This window comes from Seriola dumerili, unplaced genomic scaffold (genome assembly GCF_002260705.1).
Source record: "Seriola dumerili isolate Sdu_G_001 unplaced genomic scaffold, Sdu_1.0 BDQW01000331.1, whole genome shotgun sequence".
Classification (NCBI taxonomy): domain Eukaryota; kingdom Metazoa; phylum Chordata; class Actinopteri; order Carangiformes; family Carangidae; genus Seriola; species Seriola dumerili.
In genome coordinates, this window is record NW_019174586.1 from 1,119,908 (window position 1) to 1,137,987 (window position 18,080).

At 41.5% G+C, this 18,080-nt stretch overlaps 1 protein-coding gene across 1 annotated transcript; it reads left to right on the plus strand.

Moving 5' to 3' along the window:
- Positions 1 to 298: 298 nt before the first annotated feature.
- On the plus strand, positions 299 to 14,501 carry LOC111232478 (E3 ubiquitin-protein ligase RNF38-like). Its single transcript, XM_022760026.1, has 12 exons — positions 299 to 1,689; positions 5,612 to 5,664; positions 5,835 to 6,016; positions 7,052 to 7,493; positions 8,739 to 8,879; positions 9,039 to 9,227; positions 10,326 to 10,487; positions 10,589 to 10,692; positions 11,628 to 11,709; positions 11,791 to 11,912; positions 12,338 to 12,437; positions 13,400 to 14,501. Exons 1-12 carry the CDS (start codon positions 1,404 to 1,406, stop codon positions 13,460 to 13,462), a joined length of 1,926 nt encoding a protein of 641 aa, XP_022615747.1. The 5' UTR covers positions 299 to 1,403; the 3' UTR covers positions 13,463 to 14,501.
- The last annotated feature ends 3,579 nt before the right edge of the window (positions 14,502 to 18,080 follow it).

An 18,080-nucleotide genomic window follows, 5' to 3' on the forward strand; every position in this document is an offset into this window, starting at 1 on the left:
TTAATGAGCTGAGCAGCTGCCCGGGGTTTGCCAGACCGAAGCAGTCAACTCAGAAAACAAGCGTCTACTTCAAATCGAACTTGACCGCTGCCAATTAAATAAAAGTCGCTTTCGCAGACTCAGGAGAAACTTCAACATGTCCTCGCTTTTGGGTTTGTGTGATTTATCTACAACAATGACGCGAGTTAGCCTATTGCCGAGCGATACGTTTCTCTGTGATCGATTGGGGGCGACTCGGCAGAGATGTGAAACTCCCATTGATTGATCTCCACTACACTCCCCGCTGACCAGAGAAAACACAGCGAATGCGAGAGGGGATTTAAATTGGACAAATATTGTCCACCTTACTTGACGGATAAGGTAGCTATCTGCTTTCTCGTGCGGTCTGAGGTAATCCGCTATTAGCACCGTTTAACGACTAGCCTAACATCGATACAGTGCGGCGTTAGCTAGCTTGTAATGTCGGCACTGTTGGACTTGTTTTCCCCTCTAGACCCCGCTTCCTTTTAGCCTCGGGCTAGCTGGAAAATCGAAATTATGCTAATGAACGAGCAGGTATAGTTTGCCAACGCAAAGGGGTGTAACTTTACTACTTACAGTGGGCTCCCCGTTGCAGTTTAGTTGTAATTTGTTCACAAACCAATGCTAATAACTTTGTTTCACAGCCAGCTATCAGGGCGGTTGGTTTCCTTTAGTTTGCTAACGCTCGACAGCTAGCCATCTTGCTTGTGTTCAGGGATTTAAGTATTAAACTTGGCTAGCTTTTGGTGGCAGAGATATTAACTTCAGTTACAGTTACTTGCTAATGTATGCGTCGGCAATGGACTCACTCGTTTAGGACCCAACTGCTTGTTACCAATGCCTGTAAAAATACTTTATTTTACTGTGGAAAAGCCTGACAGTGGTCCTCTGTGAAAAGACAATAGAGAACCTGAGACTTGCTCAGCTGTTGTTCTGGTAACGACGAAAACCACTGATAACTAAACTGTATTTCGATTATTGTTTTGCTTTACCGCATGCCGATTTAACGAGAAAATTTCAAAGCTTATGCACGTTCATAAGTAATAAATTACAAAAGCGGTCTCCGTGAAGTTGACCCGCACAGATATCCGGGGGAGAGTGGATGGAGTCGATGCAGATGTTGCTTGTGCGACATATGAGGGCTGTGTTTCCCTGAACCCGCTGCTTCCAGGTATCCCACCTCATTATATTAAAACACCAGCTTTAAATGTCCCAGAAAACACTCGCAGTAACCCGTCGTCATCAGAGGTAACTAGGTGGAAATATAGACGCAGAGAAGCGGTCTGAAGAGGGAGGCTCCTGCCCGTTTCTGGACGTCCACCTCTCCAGCCTACCTTCATCACGTCCATCCACCACCGCCCTCCTCCTCTTCCTCTCCAGCCATGGACCCCCCGAGGACGCGGTCGCGGTCTCGGTCTGGCTTCTATCATTTCGGCATGAATGGCAGCGTTGGAAGCAATGGTAGTGGTAACACGGTCGGTAACGGGAGCTTGATGAACGCCAGCGGAGGAGGGGTGAGCTACCCGCAGCAGAGCAACCCTGGCTGGGCGCCGCACCACGGTGGTCGTAGCTACCCGGAGAGCCAGCAGCAACACACCCAGGGGAGCTACCTGTCCGCAGGGGCGCAGCGCCACTCTTCGCACGGAGCTCACAGACACCCCGGGGCCGGTAAGCAGGCTTCAGTAAACAGGGCCTGCAGCCCGGCTAGATGCATCATTACACACACTCACACAGGATACACCCCCTGAGGGATGCAGGCAGACCACTAGCAGCTTAACAGGCTTTGAGACATTTAACTAAAAGGCTTGGTGCTTTCACTGCCAGCTGTTGCTTGAAAGGACAGCTATGTGTCATGTCAGGGGATGTAGTAGAGGCTCTGCTCTAGAGGTTTGAGTAGCATTTACTTAGGTAAATAGGGCACACCAGGTTCCTGAACTTCCTGTCTTGTGTGTCACTGCCTGGCTTAATACTTGCAGTGCAAATTATCCTGGCCCTCAGTAGGAATTTAGCACTGCAGAATTTTCCTTTGGATAGTCCAGGGATGGTGGTGCTGAAGGCCCACAGGTCATATTATGTTACTCCTGTGGAGATCGGGGACAGATTCATTTGCCTCGTGGTGTAGACATGCTACATACTCTTCAGTCTTTACGAGATCTGTGTATGAGAGGAGTTGGATTAAAAGAGCAGTTTGGAGCCTTGACACAAGCCTTGAATTTGTTTGAAATGAAAGCTCTTTCTAGATAGTGATTTTATCTTTTTGTTTTAGATCGCTCACTGCTGTGGTACAGGCTGGCGTAATACCGTCGTCCTAGCAGTTCACCATGAACCTTAGTGCTATTCAACTTACATTTTAGCCTGTGCAAAGCTCTATATTGTCCCAAACTAGTCAAACAGGTCCCTCATCAGTGATTCAGGGCAGAGTAAAGATTGATGTTGTACTTTTAAAGCACTGTCCAAACACAAAGAACCAGAGAAACAGTAGAGTTGATGGTTTATTCACTTTGTCATATCAGATTTATTTGTATTGCTCAGTATCAGTCAAACAGTGATTCATTTGACTCTTCATGCCCACAACATCGACAGTTCCTTACCCAACCCAAACTCACTAAGACTGAAAAACTCCCCAAAACCTTTAAAGAATAAGAGGAAGAAATGAATTAAACTGCCATATCAGAAAAATCAAAGTGAGACTGCACCCCAGGCTCTTGCCATTGTTAGCAACGTTAGTACCAGTCTGGTTAGTCTTCAGCAGGTTTCCATGGCTGGCTATTGGAAAGTGACCGGAGAAACCTTCTGTAATACCAGATTGGATCCCCTCAAAGGCAAAAAAAGTGCAGTGAATGAATGAAAGCAGGCTTTTAATGGGCCTCTGTCGTAATAGCAGCACTGTTGCCAAACACCCAAAATAACCCACACATAGGGGACGCACACAGAAACACATGCTTCCTAAATTGAAAGACTACAGTGGGGTTTGTGTGAATGACTTAACCAGTGAATCTCCCTGCTGTGTGAGCTGCCTTATTCCTCTTAGCAGCTGCACATGCCTCTTCATCGTTGGCTGGGATCTATGTGTGTGTGTGTGTGTGTGTGTGTGTGTGTGTGTGTGTGTGTATGTGTGTGTGTGTGAGAGAGACGTGTTCTGCTGTGCTTGTATGATGTGCATTACAGATTTTCTGTTTGCCTGTGCTTGTTTGTTTTTGTACATGTCACAGTATTACACCCCTTGGTATCACTTTGTGCAGAAAGTGTCAGAGTTTGTTTTGGGGGTGTTAAAATGTGTGTCCCTGTGCTACCTCAGTTTTTTTTCTTTTTATTTCCTCCTCCTCTTTCACTCCCCCAGTTTCAAGCAGTGAGTGTTGCATCCCACAACCTGACAGCATTGCAACTTAATAGCAACCAGTTTTTACAGATTAATACTGTCATGAGATCTCTACAGAATATGTGGGTAAAATAGGTTGTTTCTTTATTTTTTGGCTTGTCTCGTCTAAATAATGGTTCAAGTATTTGTATCTCAGTTAAAGACCAGGAGAAAATTGCTACTCTGTGACAGCTGATACTCAAAGTTTTCGACACTGCCTGACTGGATTGTCATTCCTGAAAGAAATGGTGTCAGTCTTCCCCAGCAGCCATGCTTGGAGGAAACAAGGTCGTGTGAGCTCGCCAGCAGAACCCATCCAGTCTGGCTCACCATCCCCTCTCCTATGGACCCTGGGGTGAATCAGCATTAACAGACCTAGTTCTGCACAAAACACATGGGCGGCAGAGTCCTCGGACCCTAAGAGGTCTAAAGAAAAAGGAATGGTAGATGAATAAAGATGTAAGCCAGTGTGTTGGCCCTCCTGTCGGCTAGTCAGTCAACCAACCGTCCCTCTGGTCTCCGCAGCCACTGGCAGGGCGTCTTTGAGCTGTCACTATCGGCAGACTTCACATGGCTCTGGAGTGGTGTCACAAAGACAAGAAAGGGGTGGGTGGGTGGGAAAGGGGGGGCTCTTTCAGATCTGTTTTTTCTGAGGAGGCTGAAGGGGCTGTTTGGATGAGGGAGGCATGGACGGAAAAAACAGAAAGAAATGAGGGGAGGAGGAGTTTTTTTTCCTCCTCTTTTTGGTGATTAAAGGTTTTTGGGGGACTGCTTAGAGGAAACTCTTGTCAGCTGAGTTCAAGGACATCCTTCTTAAGCTGCTGAAATGTCTGTGTGCGCATGCTGCATCCAGATTGCACATGTGGACTGTCAGATAAACAGCTGGGAGAGCATTGTGTTTTTCTGAGATTATGTGCATGGCATTAGTGCTTTATGCAGTGATACGATTTTTCTCTTTTTTTACTATTTAATATTTTTGGACACACTAATCTCATTCATATCAATAAGTCTTTTCTGTGATGGTCTATTGATCTTTGGAGAGAGATTTCTATTGCTTATTTCCCCACCACAAGCAAATAAAAAAAATGGGCAAGAGGCATGGTACTGAGCAGTTGTTGCTGAGCTAATAATGATTCACTGCCTTGCTCAGGGATACTTCAGCATAGCAGATTTTGGCCAACACACAGATTTGAACCCAGACTTCCTGGTAATGATAAGGGAGCACTGTACAGTGGTGGTTCAGTTTATGGGCTAGTACTAGGGCTTCAACTAAAAATTAGTTTCCTTGTTAATTAATCTGTGAATTATTTTTTTCCATTAATCAAGTCTAAAAAATGTTAGAAAATAGTGTGAAAGGTTGCTTGTTTTGTCAAACCAATAGTCCAAAACAAAAAGATACTCAATTTACAACAATAGAAAACAGACAAAAGCAGCAAATCGTAACATCTGACAAGCTGAAAGCTGGTAACTGTTGGCATTTTTGCCTAATAAAGTACTTAAACAATTCCATCGATTATCAACATGGTTGCAGATTAACTTTCAATCAATCAATCAATCAATCAATCAATCAATCGTTTCACCTCTAGATAGCACACTACAATAACTTGCAGAAAAGTGATGACCATGTCTAGAGACAAAAGTTATTAACTGCATTCAAACAATGTATTGTGTGCCTCAATTTGCATAAAACCAACAAGATGCTCCGAAATGTTGTTCATGTTTGATTGTGGATGTCTTGTGTGTCTGTTTCTGTGAGTCTGCATGGCAGGCTTTTCATGGTAGATCAGAGAGAATGATTTGTCTGTGAGAGGATGGTTCCAGCGTGATATCTTCCAGAGATGGGCTCCTCTCTTGTCTTACCATTTAAAGCTGGAAATTTTAAAAGCCTGATTGCAAGACAGACTCAGTGACAACAGGGAACTGTAAGTCTTGTTTGTGTACCAAGACGTCAGATGCACATTTTTCTTGTCAGTGTTGGATAATGTGGTGGTAAGTCAGTTTAACTGTTCAACTGTTCAAGCAAATCAGCCAGGCTGCATCAAGATAACCACTTTTTGGCATCCAGTGTGGTCTTAGAATGGAAAAAGAAATCAAAGGCAACCAGCTGCTTGTGTGTTTTTTGGTGTGGTTGTATTTCTGTTGGCTAAGCAAGCTTATGTCCATGTGTCTTGTGATGTTGTTTTTCTTAGCTCTCTTATCTGATTGTGTTTTTATTTCCTCTGTGGCCTGCAGGAGGAGTGCTACATTTTCATCCGGATAATGTGTGCAGCGAGGATCGGGACAAAGTAAGTATGAAACATGACCACTGCCTGTTACCTCTGCTTTGATCCTGGTTTGAATAGGATTTGTAAGTTATTGTTTCTCTTTCTTATTCATTCTCTCCCTTTGTCTGTCCTCTTTTTCTTTTTTCCTGACCAACCATTCTTCTGGTTCCCCCTCCTTCACCTCTGTGCAGATGGAAGACAGCCCAAGCCCCAAGAGGCAGCGTCTTTCTCAGCAGTCCATGTTGGATTTGAGTTCTGCCCCCCCCTCTACTCCTTCCTCTCCCATTCGCCCCTGGGAGCTGCCTCCCAGTCGCAGACCACACCCCCACTACATGCCAGAGAGATGCCACACACCTGTTCGCAACCGACGCAGGTAAGTGTGTTAATGTGTGTGACCAAAATACACATAACCATTATCTTCATTATTAAGCTGGTAAATGTTCAGCCAATAAAATGTAAAAAAATAATGAGAAATTCCCATCAAAGAATTACAAGATCCCAGATTCATATCTTTAATTAGCTTTTTCTGTCAGTCTAAAAACATAAACGTGTTCAAATAAAAATGATATGAAAAAAACAAGAAGAAGGATTTGAGGAACTGTAACTTAAAAATTATGTTTTTTAGAAAGAAATAGATAGAAATCTATCAGGATTTTTATTACAATTTTTGTCATCTGATACTGTCAGTTAGGCACTTGTGAAATCACTGAAATAGAGCTGAAATGATTAGTCATAGAATAGTTGCCTTTTACAAAATAATTCTGAACCTATTTTAATCATCGCTTTATTGTTTAATTCATTTTTCATTCAAAAATACAGAACATTCCCAGACTGAAAAACTCCCAGACAAATGTGAGGATTTGCTACTTTTCTCTTGTTGTTTATCACTGTAAACTGAATATCTTTGGGTTTTAGACTATAGGTCAGACAAAATGTCACCTTGAGCTTTAGAAAGTTGTGACAGGCATCCTTTTCACTTTTCTGCCAAATGATGAGTTGATTGACTGAGAAAATAATTACCAGATTAATTAATGATGAAAATAATCATTAGATGCAGCCAAACATTTATTTTCTTTTATTAAACCAGGTGAGCCAGACAAGCTTACACAAAAACAAAATGGTTGAAAATATTGAACTATAAATCACAGTACAGTGCAGTAGTCACATTCAGTCAGTAATGATGTTTAAGTCAGTCTGAATATGTATGTAGTACACTGAAGGCAGAAAACCTGCGGTTAAAATACACTGTCTTGTTCTTCTGTCCTGCTTTTTGTCAATATTACCTTAATCTGGAATTCATATTCAAACATTTTGCAGTAGGTGGCAGCTCCAGTATTTATGGCGATGCATATGACAATGTAGCTTCTTCTGCCTCTTCCTTAGTTTTCCCCTCTTTCTTCCACCTCAGCCCTCCAATGAGACGCCAGCGTGGCCGGAGAGACCGCCTGACCCGCCACCACCACCATGCCCACAACAACCACCACCACTACAACAGCAACAACAACAACCACCACCATCACCACCACCCCAACGCCCACCATCATCACCACCACCACCTGCATTCTCACCACGGTCTGTCGTCAGGCCACCAGGATGAAAACTACCGCCACCAGGCTCCCCCTCAGGGCTACCCACCCTACAGCCAGCAACCACCCCGAGGGCCTGGGCCTGGGCCGGGGCCCGGGCCTGAAGAGCGCCCAGGTTACCATCCCCCAAACCCTTCCCCGAGGCCCCTCCACCAGTCACCGAACCTGTCGCCCAGGCTGCTGCACCCTGCGGCCCACCCACAGCACCCACACCCTCACCCATCCCAGCAACAGAGCAGTGTGGTGCTTGACCTCCATGAGCAGGTGAGTTCTTTGTTAGTGAGGTGTACATACAGTTTAGAAAAGACTGAAATTACTCCAGTAAGGCCTCAGAAATGAGAACACGACTTGCTGTTTATGACTTACAGTGTGATTCTCAAAGGTCATCATCCTCTTGCACATTCTTGTCTCTTCCTCGTGCTGCACAAGAATGAGAAACACTCACAAAGAGGTGATGACATTTTATATCCAAATGGTCAAAGGTCAACTTCACTGTGACATCATAATGTTCTGAAAAAACTGCTCTAGACATTACTCAATGATGTAATACAGGAAGGGGAGATTGTGACCATATTTCCTGCAACTTGGCTGGTTAGCAGAGGCATGCAACCACGAGGCGGTAATTCTAGTTCTAGTAGTTCCATTGGGGCTGATTCAGTGAAATAAGTTTTTAAATTGGCTGGGGTGGAGGAAAGTTTATTGGCAAAATGGAAACTTTACCCTTGAGAAACTGTGGTGTTTATCATTCGATCCCTTCAGAAAGCCAACCATAAATTATTTTTTAGTTTAAAGCATCATGTCCAGGATTTGAGAAATACTTACAAATGCAACTTTTTTTTTTTCCTTTATTTTTTTTTTTGTTTATTTCAACATGTGCATATGTTTGACTCATTTCTGGAAATAGGGTGAAACACATTACATGACTAATTGGATTTTATGGGAACAATTTCCATTTGTGGATAATCTGCAAAATCTGTTAAAGGCCCAATTTTAATCTGCAGGTTGTCGTGGTGTTTTGAGTGAAATAAAATCACTTCAATTATAATTTAACCAAGTTCATGTCAGAATTCATATCCACACACTAGTGCCAGTTACAGCATGAAAAAGCATAACTTTTATGCAAAATGCTACTGTAACCTCAAAATTTGTTCCACATCTTATTATTGACCTTTCTAATCAAACTGAGTTTTCCATTTCCTTTTGTTGTTTGAATCAATCAAAAACATGAAAGATGTGGACAGACATGCGTAACCAGGCTGAATCCTTTCATTAGCATAATTTAATTACAAATCCAAAGTGATGTTTGTTGCCACGAAAGTTTGAATTTTATCATCTCAGAAAATGCCTGTATTTTTGGGAAACCTCACCGATAGACACATTAGTGATTGATGCACGAGGTATTGAAATGTTTAGTTGGGGCATAGAAGATGTTCCAAGTCTTCTGTTAGAGCTGCTCAGCTTTAAATCATAGACTGCATGTTTAATGTTGAGTTTGATCTCATTATTTAGGGTTCAGCTCCAGTATCGTATCCTGTGTCTCCTCCGGGAGCGCCACCTGGCCTGCCGCCTCGCTCTGCCCCTCAGCAGATCCCAGCATGCTCGGTGGTTTTCAGTGGACAGCACTATCCCGTCTGCAGCGTCCCTCCTCCCGTGAGTGTGTTCGTGTTTTTGTGAGAGATTGTTTTCAGATGGTGTAGTTGCACATTTACTGAGGAGCTTTCTTCATTTGATGTATTCAAAAATACTGTTTGCACCTTGCCTTTCTTCCTAAATTTAATCTTGCGTTTTCTTTTTTTCCTTCTTTGTCAGGTCATTCAGACCTGTTCTGTGCAGCACTTACCGATGCCCTATCCCTTCCCATCACTGCTGTCCAGTGACCCGGCCTTCCTACTTCCCCCTCCTCACCTCCCCCATCCCCCAACACACCTTTCCCACCACCCACCTCACCTGGCCCAGCCTGGACAGTTTGGACCCTATCCGACACAGCAGGCACGATCGGTGAGTAGGAATGCATATGTTGCGTCGTTGTGATTTGTTTCAACCTCAGCAAAATTGGTATCAGATGCATCCTTTCTGAATATAGGAAAGAACAACATCTTATTTTTAAAGTCTCAATTCACAAGATGATGATGTCTAATGATCTATGTCTTAAAAAGGCTTTCTTCCCTTTTTGATACGAACAAAAACTTGTTTTCACTCGAAGATGCAGTGTGTCAGTCAGCATCTTCCACTTCACTTTCCATGTTCCACCTCCTGAATAAAAATGCAGCAAAAAAGGTGTTTTACCATGTTAAAGCAAAATAGGTGATGCATATTTTATACATTTGAGTTGAAGCAATTTTCTCTCATCTCCTTATGTGGTTGCAAACACTTAGACCCTGTTCAGACCTGGCATTAACATCCATCTCAAGTGGACAGTTCTAAGTACAAGTGTGACGCATTTAAGATCCAATCACTCAGACCTGGTCATGTGGTCTGCACCACACGTGGCCGCATTTTTTTATTTATTTTTTGGTGAACGCAAATACGTTGCAACATCCTCTGCCACAATCTAATTATTCCTTCCAGTTTCATAATGAACCAAATACATTTTATTATTTCAAATGGCTAAAACATTATTTCACTGAGTTGTGTGCAGCGCAACTATTCGCTCAACCCCTCTGTGCCCCTCCCTTCCCCTGTCTGTAGTCCGATTGGCTAAAAAAACCACAACACATATGTGTTTATTCACATATAGAATGGGGAAATGAGATTCCATCACAAGTGGTCAATTGAGATGCATATGGAGATGCATTTTTAGTGGCTTGTGTGAACTGATGCGCTTAGAGCTGTCCATTTCTGATTGGATCACCCACGATGAATGTTAATGCCAGGTCTGAACAGGACTGTAGGAATAGTGTACTGTTTGGTAAAAAGAGTAAAATCCACCAATGAAAACGAGACGCACATTAGTAATGCAGTTAAAGAAGAATTGAAGGGAAGCCATGAATAAATAATAATTATAATCTACACCTAAATTGATGTTATCTTGTGGGTAATTTGCTTTTGCTGCTGTGATTACAACAATCTTAGTATATCTCTCCTTTGCTTTCCCAGCCATTACAAAGGATAGAGAATGATGTGGAGCTGCTTGGAGAGCACCTGTCTCTGGGTGCTGGGCTCCACTATCCCCCCGCCACCCACCCAGCCCTCACCCCACACTCCACACAGCTTCACTTCCTTTCCCATGACCCCCTGCCACAGGAGTTCTTTGGAGTGGTGAGCAAATGATTAAGTAGATGAAATGTATATAATTGTTTTTCAACCCTAAAAATGAAAACTGAATTATCTAACATGTATGTGTTGTCACTCGCTCCTAGTCCTATCCAAACTTCATTCCTCGGCGTCTCCCGGGGCGACGGTACCGCTCACAACAGCCACTGCCACCTTCGCCTTACCACCCCAGCCTCCTGCCTTACTTCCTGTAAGTAGATCAATCCATTAATGTACTAAAAAAAGAAATCACCCCAATCACATTCACAAATCTTAATGAAAATATAAAATGAGGATAAATTTGATCAAGTTGATATCTGAGATTTTCTGAGATTTATTTTGATTAATTATACCTGGAGAAGACAAAAGAGAGACAACAGAACAGATAATTAAAAAAATCTTTTAAAATATTTTCAGATCATTTTATTTTGTTGGATGTGGACTTTTCCAAGATAAGTAATTTCTGAGAGGTCTTTAGACATTAGTTAGATCATGAGCCCTCAGCAAAGAAATCATTCAAAAAAATATTTATCTGGCAGTTTCAGATCTTGGTGAAATACTGAATACAAGACAAATATAAGGCGAGATTAAATATTTTAAATAAGATGATAAAATATTATCATTTTTTTGGGCCATTAACTATTTAACTTGGTCCCAAATGCTATCAGAGCTTCTTTTTGTAAAGTTTTTAGAGAAAGTTAAAGAACCAGTTTGTAGGATTTAGGGGGATCCATTAGCAGAAATGGAATATAATATTCTTAATTATGTTTTTATTACTGTATAATCACCTGAAATTAAGAATTGTAGTGTGTTCATTCGCTTAGAATGAGCCCTTCATATTTACATGGGGAGCATGTGTCTACAGTTGCCCAAAACAGACAAACCAAACAATGGATCTAGAGGGCCTTTCATGTCTTTAGGTGACCTGAAGGTCACGTAGGTTCTCTTACAGGTTTGGAAAGGGAGGGGTGAGGGGGGGTTATTCAGTTGGTTGCAGGCTGTAACCTCAACACTAGATGTCAGTAAAGCCTTCACACTGGTCCTCTAACTACTGAAACACAGCTTAGCTACTCAGCTGCATAATTTGCTTTTTTAATTCTCTGATCAACTGAACTTAAATAATTCTCTGTTAAATTTCTTTTGTAGTTCGATGCTGCCAGTCCAGCCCACAGGTCCTGCGATCAGCCTAGAGCTGGATGTAGACGATGGAGAGGTGGAAAATTATGAGGTTCGTCTTCATATGTTCTTTATTTTTGTCTGCTGGATGCAGACTCTGATTATTCTACTGTTGCTGATGTTTTTCCCACAGGCACTCCTGAACCTCGCTGAGCGTCTGGGAGAGGCCAAACTCCGAGGACTGACCAAAGGAGACATTGAACAGCTTCCCTCCTATCGGTTCAATCCAAATAACCATCAGTCTGAGCAAACACTGTGAGTGCCTTTTACATCCACAAGGTCATCACTGGCTTAGAGGGCGAATTATGGTGAATGAATTTTCTGTTAGCACCTTTAGATCACAGTAAAAGGATTTAGGTGGATTTACTTACAGAAGCTAACGTGTATGAAGTACAGAATCTGTGCAGTTAAATGACAGAGGTGGACATACTGAGCAAAATGTCCTAATTCTTGATACACATATTTCTCAAAATATAGATTAAAAACACACTTGAGCACTTCAAGTGTGTGAAAGACAGTTTCAGTACTCTCACAATAGAACATCAACTTTTTTTAGTCCTATAAATAACATATTCTATCCTAAATCAGCTTTAACACCCTGTGTGTCACATGGAAAATGTGTTAAACAACAGATTTCCTGTGTTGCTGTACTTTGCATGATCATACCTGTTGTGTTGCAGGTGTGTGGTGTGTATGAGTGATTTTGAGTCCCGCCAACTGCTGCGAGTCCTGCCCTGCAGCCACGAGTTCCACGGGAAATGTGTCGACAAGTGGCTGAGGGTGAGTATCCTCCTATAGTGTCCTACCTGATTTTATGACTTATCCAAATATTTTTATTTTTATTTTCATTTATTCAAATGTGTTTTTATTGTTTTTAAATGCTATTTTAATTTCATCTTAATGTTCTATTTTAATGTATTTCCATGCCTCTGTAAAGCATTTGAATTGCTTTGTGTCTGAACGGTGCTATATATATATATAAACTTACCTTGCTTTGCCTATGGCTCCAGCTGACTCACACTGTTTGCATGTAACACACATATAGAAACCACTGATTTCAAGACTGACCACACATTTTGTGGCAGGGGGTTCAAGTCAAAGCCAGAGTGACCAGGCAGTGCTGCATTTAGAGTCTTCATCAGCAACTTGCCTAGAGACAAGCTTATTTTTGTTTAAAGACACATTCACTGTCATCTGTTCAAGTACACATTAATGAAGTGACACAGGCACCTCTTAATTATAGAAGTGTGGTGGGAATCTCACTTTTCAAGAGATCTGTCAGATAACAGAGACAAACATCAGGCTATGTCTAAATGTTCCTAAATTCAGCTCAGACACATCTGTGAAATCTGAAAACCACACTTAACCCCAGGATGGGAACATCAGAAGGAGCTGTCTGCACACATCGACACGTGATTTCCCACTGAAAACGCTAAAAGAGGCACTTCATCTCCAAGTTCTTGTGTTAATCATAACACAGTCTTATGATTCTGAAGGATGAGGCATTGCCCAAAGCCTCTGTGTGAAGTGGGTTATAAGGATTACAGTTCAATACAAAACAAATGAAAAATTTAATAATCTGAAATCCACTGCATAAATCTTTTTTATGAGAAAGTACAGTGGTGAGTTTAGTCACTGTCAAAATGTACAGTTATAGGACTGGGCCTTTTGTGTGCTTTATATCATAACTTAAAATATGACCTACCTCTAAAACTTAACTTGTTTCCTCTCTCTGTCCTCAGGCTAACAGGACGTGTCCCATTTGTCGGGCTGACGCCTCAGAGGTCCAAAGAGACTCAGAGTGACCACATGAGGGAGCCACACTCCTCATCGTCTGTCCGACACGTTCAGTACTGCCTGCTCCTGATATAATGATAGACGTGCGTGCTTGTACACACACACACACACACACACACACACACACACACACACACACACACCATTTCCTTGCCTTTTTGTGCAGCACCCTCTCCTCCTTTTTTGTCAATCACCCTCCCTGAAAATTCCCTCTAGCTCAGTTGTTTTCCTGTCCGTCATTTTTCCTCCTATTAGTCTTTCCTGTACCCGTACATGCACGCTGGTCGTCACTTCTTTCAGTGAGTGACCCACCATCCTGCAGTGGTGTGTGTTTGTGCGCGTGTGTGTGTGTGTGTGTGCGCGCGCGTGTGTGTGTATGCGCTCGCATTCGTGTGTGCGCGTTCGTGTGTGCGTGTATGTGTATACGCACCACAACAAGTGCAAGTTGTGTTTGGTCAGCCCTATAATACAGGGCTGTGGTACATGACTGTATTTTCATTTTGTGTGTGTGAGGGAGATTTTTAGATGTCCTGGAGCATGCCTGGGTTTCTGTTGTGTATCAGACAAGAGTAACAACATCTGAGAGTTTTTTTTGCTCTCATGAGTGACTGACTTTACTTCCTGTTTGTACGTTTATGCACTGTCTGTCTGTATGCATACTCTGTGTGTATGTATGTTATAGACTTTAATCCTTTTCTCTAGTTTGACACTAAGGGTCCATGCTGCCACTATACTTCTCAGTTGCCTATTTGATCCGTTTGTTACAGTAGAATTATAATTATTATTATTATTATTATTATTATTATTCTTCGACCATTATAGGTGATTGTTTTCCTGCCTGGCAGTTACCTCATCATTCCGGTTTTGGTTATCTTTCATTGCAAGCGCTTTAGGCACTACTCTGAAATTAAGCACATTATATATTTTTCTTTTTCTTTCTTTTCTTAGCAAAAATAAGTTTGTCTGTGACTTTGCAGTGGCACATGTGTTACATATATACATATATCTATATATACTGTATAAATCTATGAATATCTGTATACCAAATAAAAGGCTTGATATGAACTTTTTAAACTTAGCATTTTGTATATATTTTTTCTTCTTTTTTTATTTTTTAAATTTAACAGAGAATCAAAAGCTAGTGAATATCTAATGTTGGATTTGATGTGGTATTGTTATTAAAAATGACACTGACTGCTGCTTCAGGTGTAACAGCTTCGAGCTGCCACTAGGCAGTGTCACTGCTCTTTTAGACTGCTGTCCCTCTACATCTGCCCAAACCGCGGTCCCTGAGTTACACAGTATTTTAGTTCCTCTGAAACATGCACTTGTTTGCAGGTAGACAACATGTAATTAACACTATTTCACTGCAGATTGTTATAATGTTTGTTGAACAGAACATTTATCAGACAATAAGCAGCTGATTTGTAGACTCTTGAAGGAGTGGCAGTTAAATAGTGACCGTGTGTTAAAATTACGTTCATCATGTGTAGGAGTCTTCAGTCATTCTAGGCTATTCGTCGTAAGTAGGCTATGTTTTATCCTTTAAATCAATGCAAGCGTGGCAAGACGGTAAACACGCTTGGCGTCTCTTGGGTTCCCATCAAACTCTTGATGTTGCTGTTACACCTGTTATTAAAAGCTAAAATGACTCTGAAGCAAATGGGCATGTTAAATTTTACACACAGAAACACTAATTATAAATAATTACTGGAGTCAAAATAATACGCCTACAGTGGTATTATTCCAACTAACAGTACAACATAAATGAGCAGTTAAATGAACATAAATGAGGTAATGAGGTAATGAGTGCTGGAACTGAGGCAAGAATTGTATATGAATCTGAAACTGAGAGAACAAACCCAAACAAGGTATTGGAACCAAGCATCGAATCAGTTAAAAACATAGTAGACAACTTAACAAATTACTATTACATGGTGAAATGTTCCTATAACTTTAAATCTATGATGCAGTTGAAACAAATGCTTGTGTACAGTTGGTGTGTAGACAGACAGCCAGGTCATCCACCTCCCCTCGCAGCACACGTCTGTTTCCCTGGCAGCACACGCCTGTTGTCTCGTGCCTTCTGTTAATCAACAGAAGGCACAAGACAACAGTACATACTAATACAGTACATACCGATACAGTATCTACAGTTGAATTCCAAAAGGTGGATGTCACCTCAAGGCTTTACAGCACCAGTGGCTACATACATTTTTGCAAGCAACTTGCATGGAGCTGCTTGAGGCACAGAGAACACAAATGTTTTTCAGTGGAGGAAATTTACCAAGCATATTTATGTGTGATGTGACAAGGGGCACAGGCACCAAGGGACATTTTCCATCTTCTTAGCATATCATCATTCTTACTGACTGATGGAAACACACTCAATAACCCACAAAGAGACACACATTGACCACAAAGAGACTCTAAAACAACCAGAAAGACAGCTCTTTGAATTTGTGGCTTGTGACTTGTTCTTATGTAGGAGGGGTGGGGTGCCTTTTCCATGTCTGTGCCCAGGGACCCTGTGTTTCATAATCCGTCCATGCCTCAGGGTGTTGAAAAGAGGTCATAGGCAAGAAAAAGACAGTGAAAATATAAAGGCAATCTATTTATAAAAAAACAATATTTTCTTAAAATTCTTACATTTTCTAAAAAAAATTTTGGGGCATTTTACACTTTTATTTGTTAGTTGACAGTAGAGAGATGACAGGAAATGAATGGAGAGGGAGACAGGGAATGACATGCAACTAAGGTCCCCAGTTGTACACAAACCAGGGATGTTGTGGTTCATTCATGCCCTTACTTTCTCTTTGCATTACCCAAGACACTTTTGTGGTTAGCTGAAATTAATTATCTATTTTATCCTTCTGTCACCCTTACACAACTCGCGTCACTATTTATAACAAGCTTTGTGGTATAAACTCAGATACGTCAGTGGCATAATACATGCTGTAAAACATCTTTAAAAATGACTTGATCATGTCAGGACACAAGTTTGCTTCCGTCTTCTTTAATACTGATGTGTAGGTGTAACTTTAATTCATATAAATCCAAGGTCTGACTGCCATTTATTTTTTTTGGATTTGACTTGTAAATTGCAAAAAAGTCACACCACTTAGGGAGATGCAGGGTCATGCCATCTAAAACTAAGAACAAAGTCAGATAATTGCCTCTCTTTGAGAGACAGAGATGATGTATATATGTTTTGAGTTCATGTTTAATTAAATGAGAAGCCTTTTGGCCCAGGCCTGATGACTCACTGTCCTCCCCGGCCTTGTCTCTCACTCTGTACAAGTGTTTGCTTCCAGTTTTTTAGTTTTTTTTGTTTTTCATCTTTCATCTCCTCCTGATTGCTTCTACTAATTCTCTGCTTCAACCTTTTCTTCTTACTCCACCACCTTTCCCTCTACCACGTCCATACTTTTCTTAAGTGACTTTGTTCCTCTTCTTCCTCTTGTCCTCTTCATGCACTGTCCTCTGTTTTTTTTTTCTTTGTTTTTAATTTCTTCTCCCTTTCAGTTCTCCTCTGTCTTAGCACTCTGTTTTTTGTATGCATCTTCTCTTTCACCCTCCTCTTCTCCCTCTTTGCCTCTGCTGTGATTACCACCCACTCCTTTAACCTGCTTCCGCTCTGGAGCGCTGAAGTGGAAAAGATGGGGGTTTTCTGCCTAAAAATGTCTTCCCAGTTACTCAACCCAGGGAACAAACAATATTTGTCTTGTCTTGCTTACTTCTGTATCCTAACAAGGTTTCTATGAGGGTAGAAGTTGCCCAATTTTTGATGGCAGGTGAGCCCATCTTGATGTTTTTAAATTCTTTTTGTTCCAATCATTCAAACACACTCACAGTGGGACAAACAGCAAAATACAAAAAAAAGTTGCATCGTTTTTTAATTTAAAAAAAAAACAACTAATTCTTACAGTGACACTGTCGCTGCCCGAGAGGCGTCCCACTGGTAAAAAACGTCCTGTTGGAACGTCCTCCTCTTTGGTTGGTTAGTTGCACTCCGGTCACTCATGCACAACAGGCTGTCCTGTCCACAGGCTGTGCTGGGACTGGCAGCTTGTCCCACAGTGGCTGTGAAGAAGAGGAACTTTATTCAAGCCTGGCACTTGCAGGTCAAAGAGAGGGGAAGGAGAAGAACATTTGAAAGGAGAGGAATCACCAGAATTTATATTTCTGTTATCCAACTGCAAACAACATCATTCTTATAAGTGTGGTTGAGAATCATTCTGTTTGTCTGTCTTTCTACATAAATAATAGCTCAATGACAATTCAACATTAATTTTTGTCCATGGTTTTAGCACACAAAAAAGTTGATTTACATTGTTTAAAATCTTAAAATTACATCCTCTCCTTTTCCCTCAACAAAAGCTCCATCCACAAGCTGTGCATATACAAAACTTTCCTCCCTCCGCAGACTAATCTAGTGTCAGACTCTTCACAAACATCATCCTGCTCAGTGAAGCTCAAACAACCAAATAAAGCAACAGGAAGCCAAACACGTTTTTGAGCTGATTGTCGGTGGTGGTGATGACTATAGTAGAAACGGGGAGAGGTTAAGAGATGGTGATAGTGTGAATATCAGACTGAATATGAGTCAATATAATGTCCTTAGCA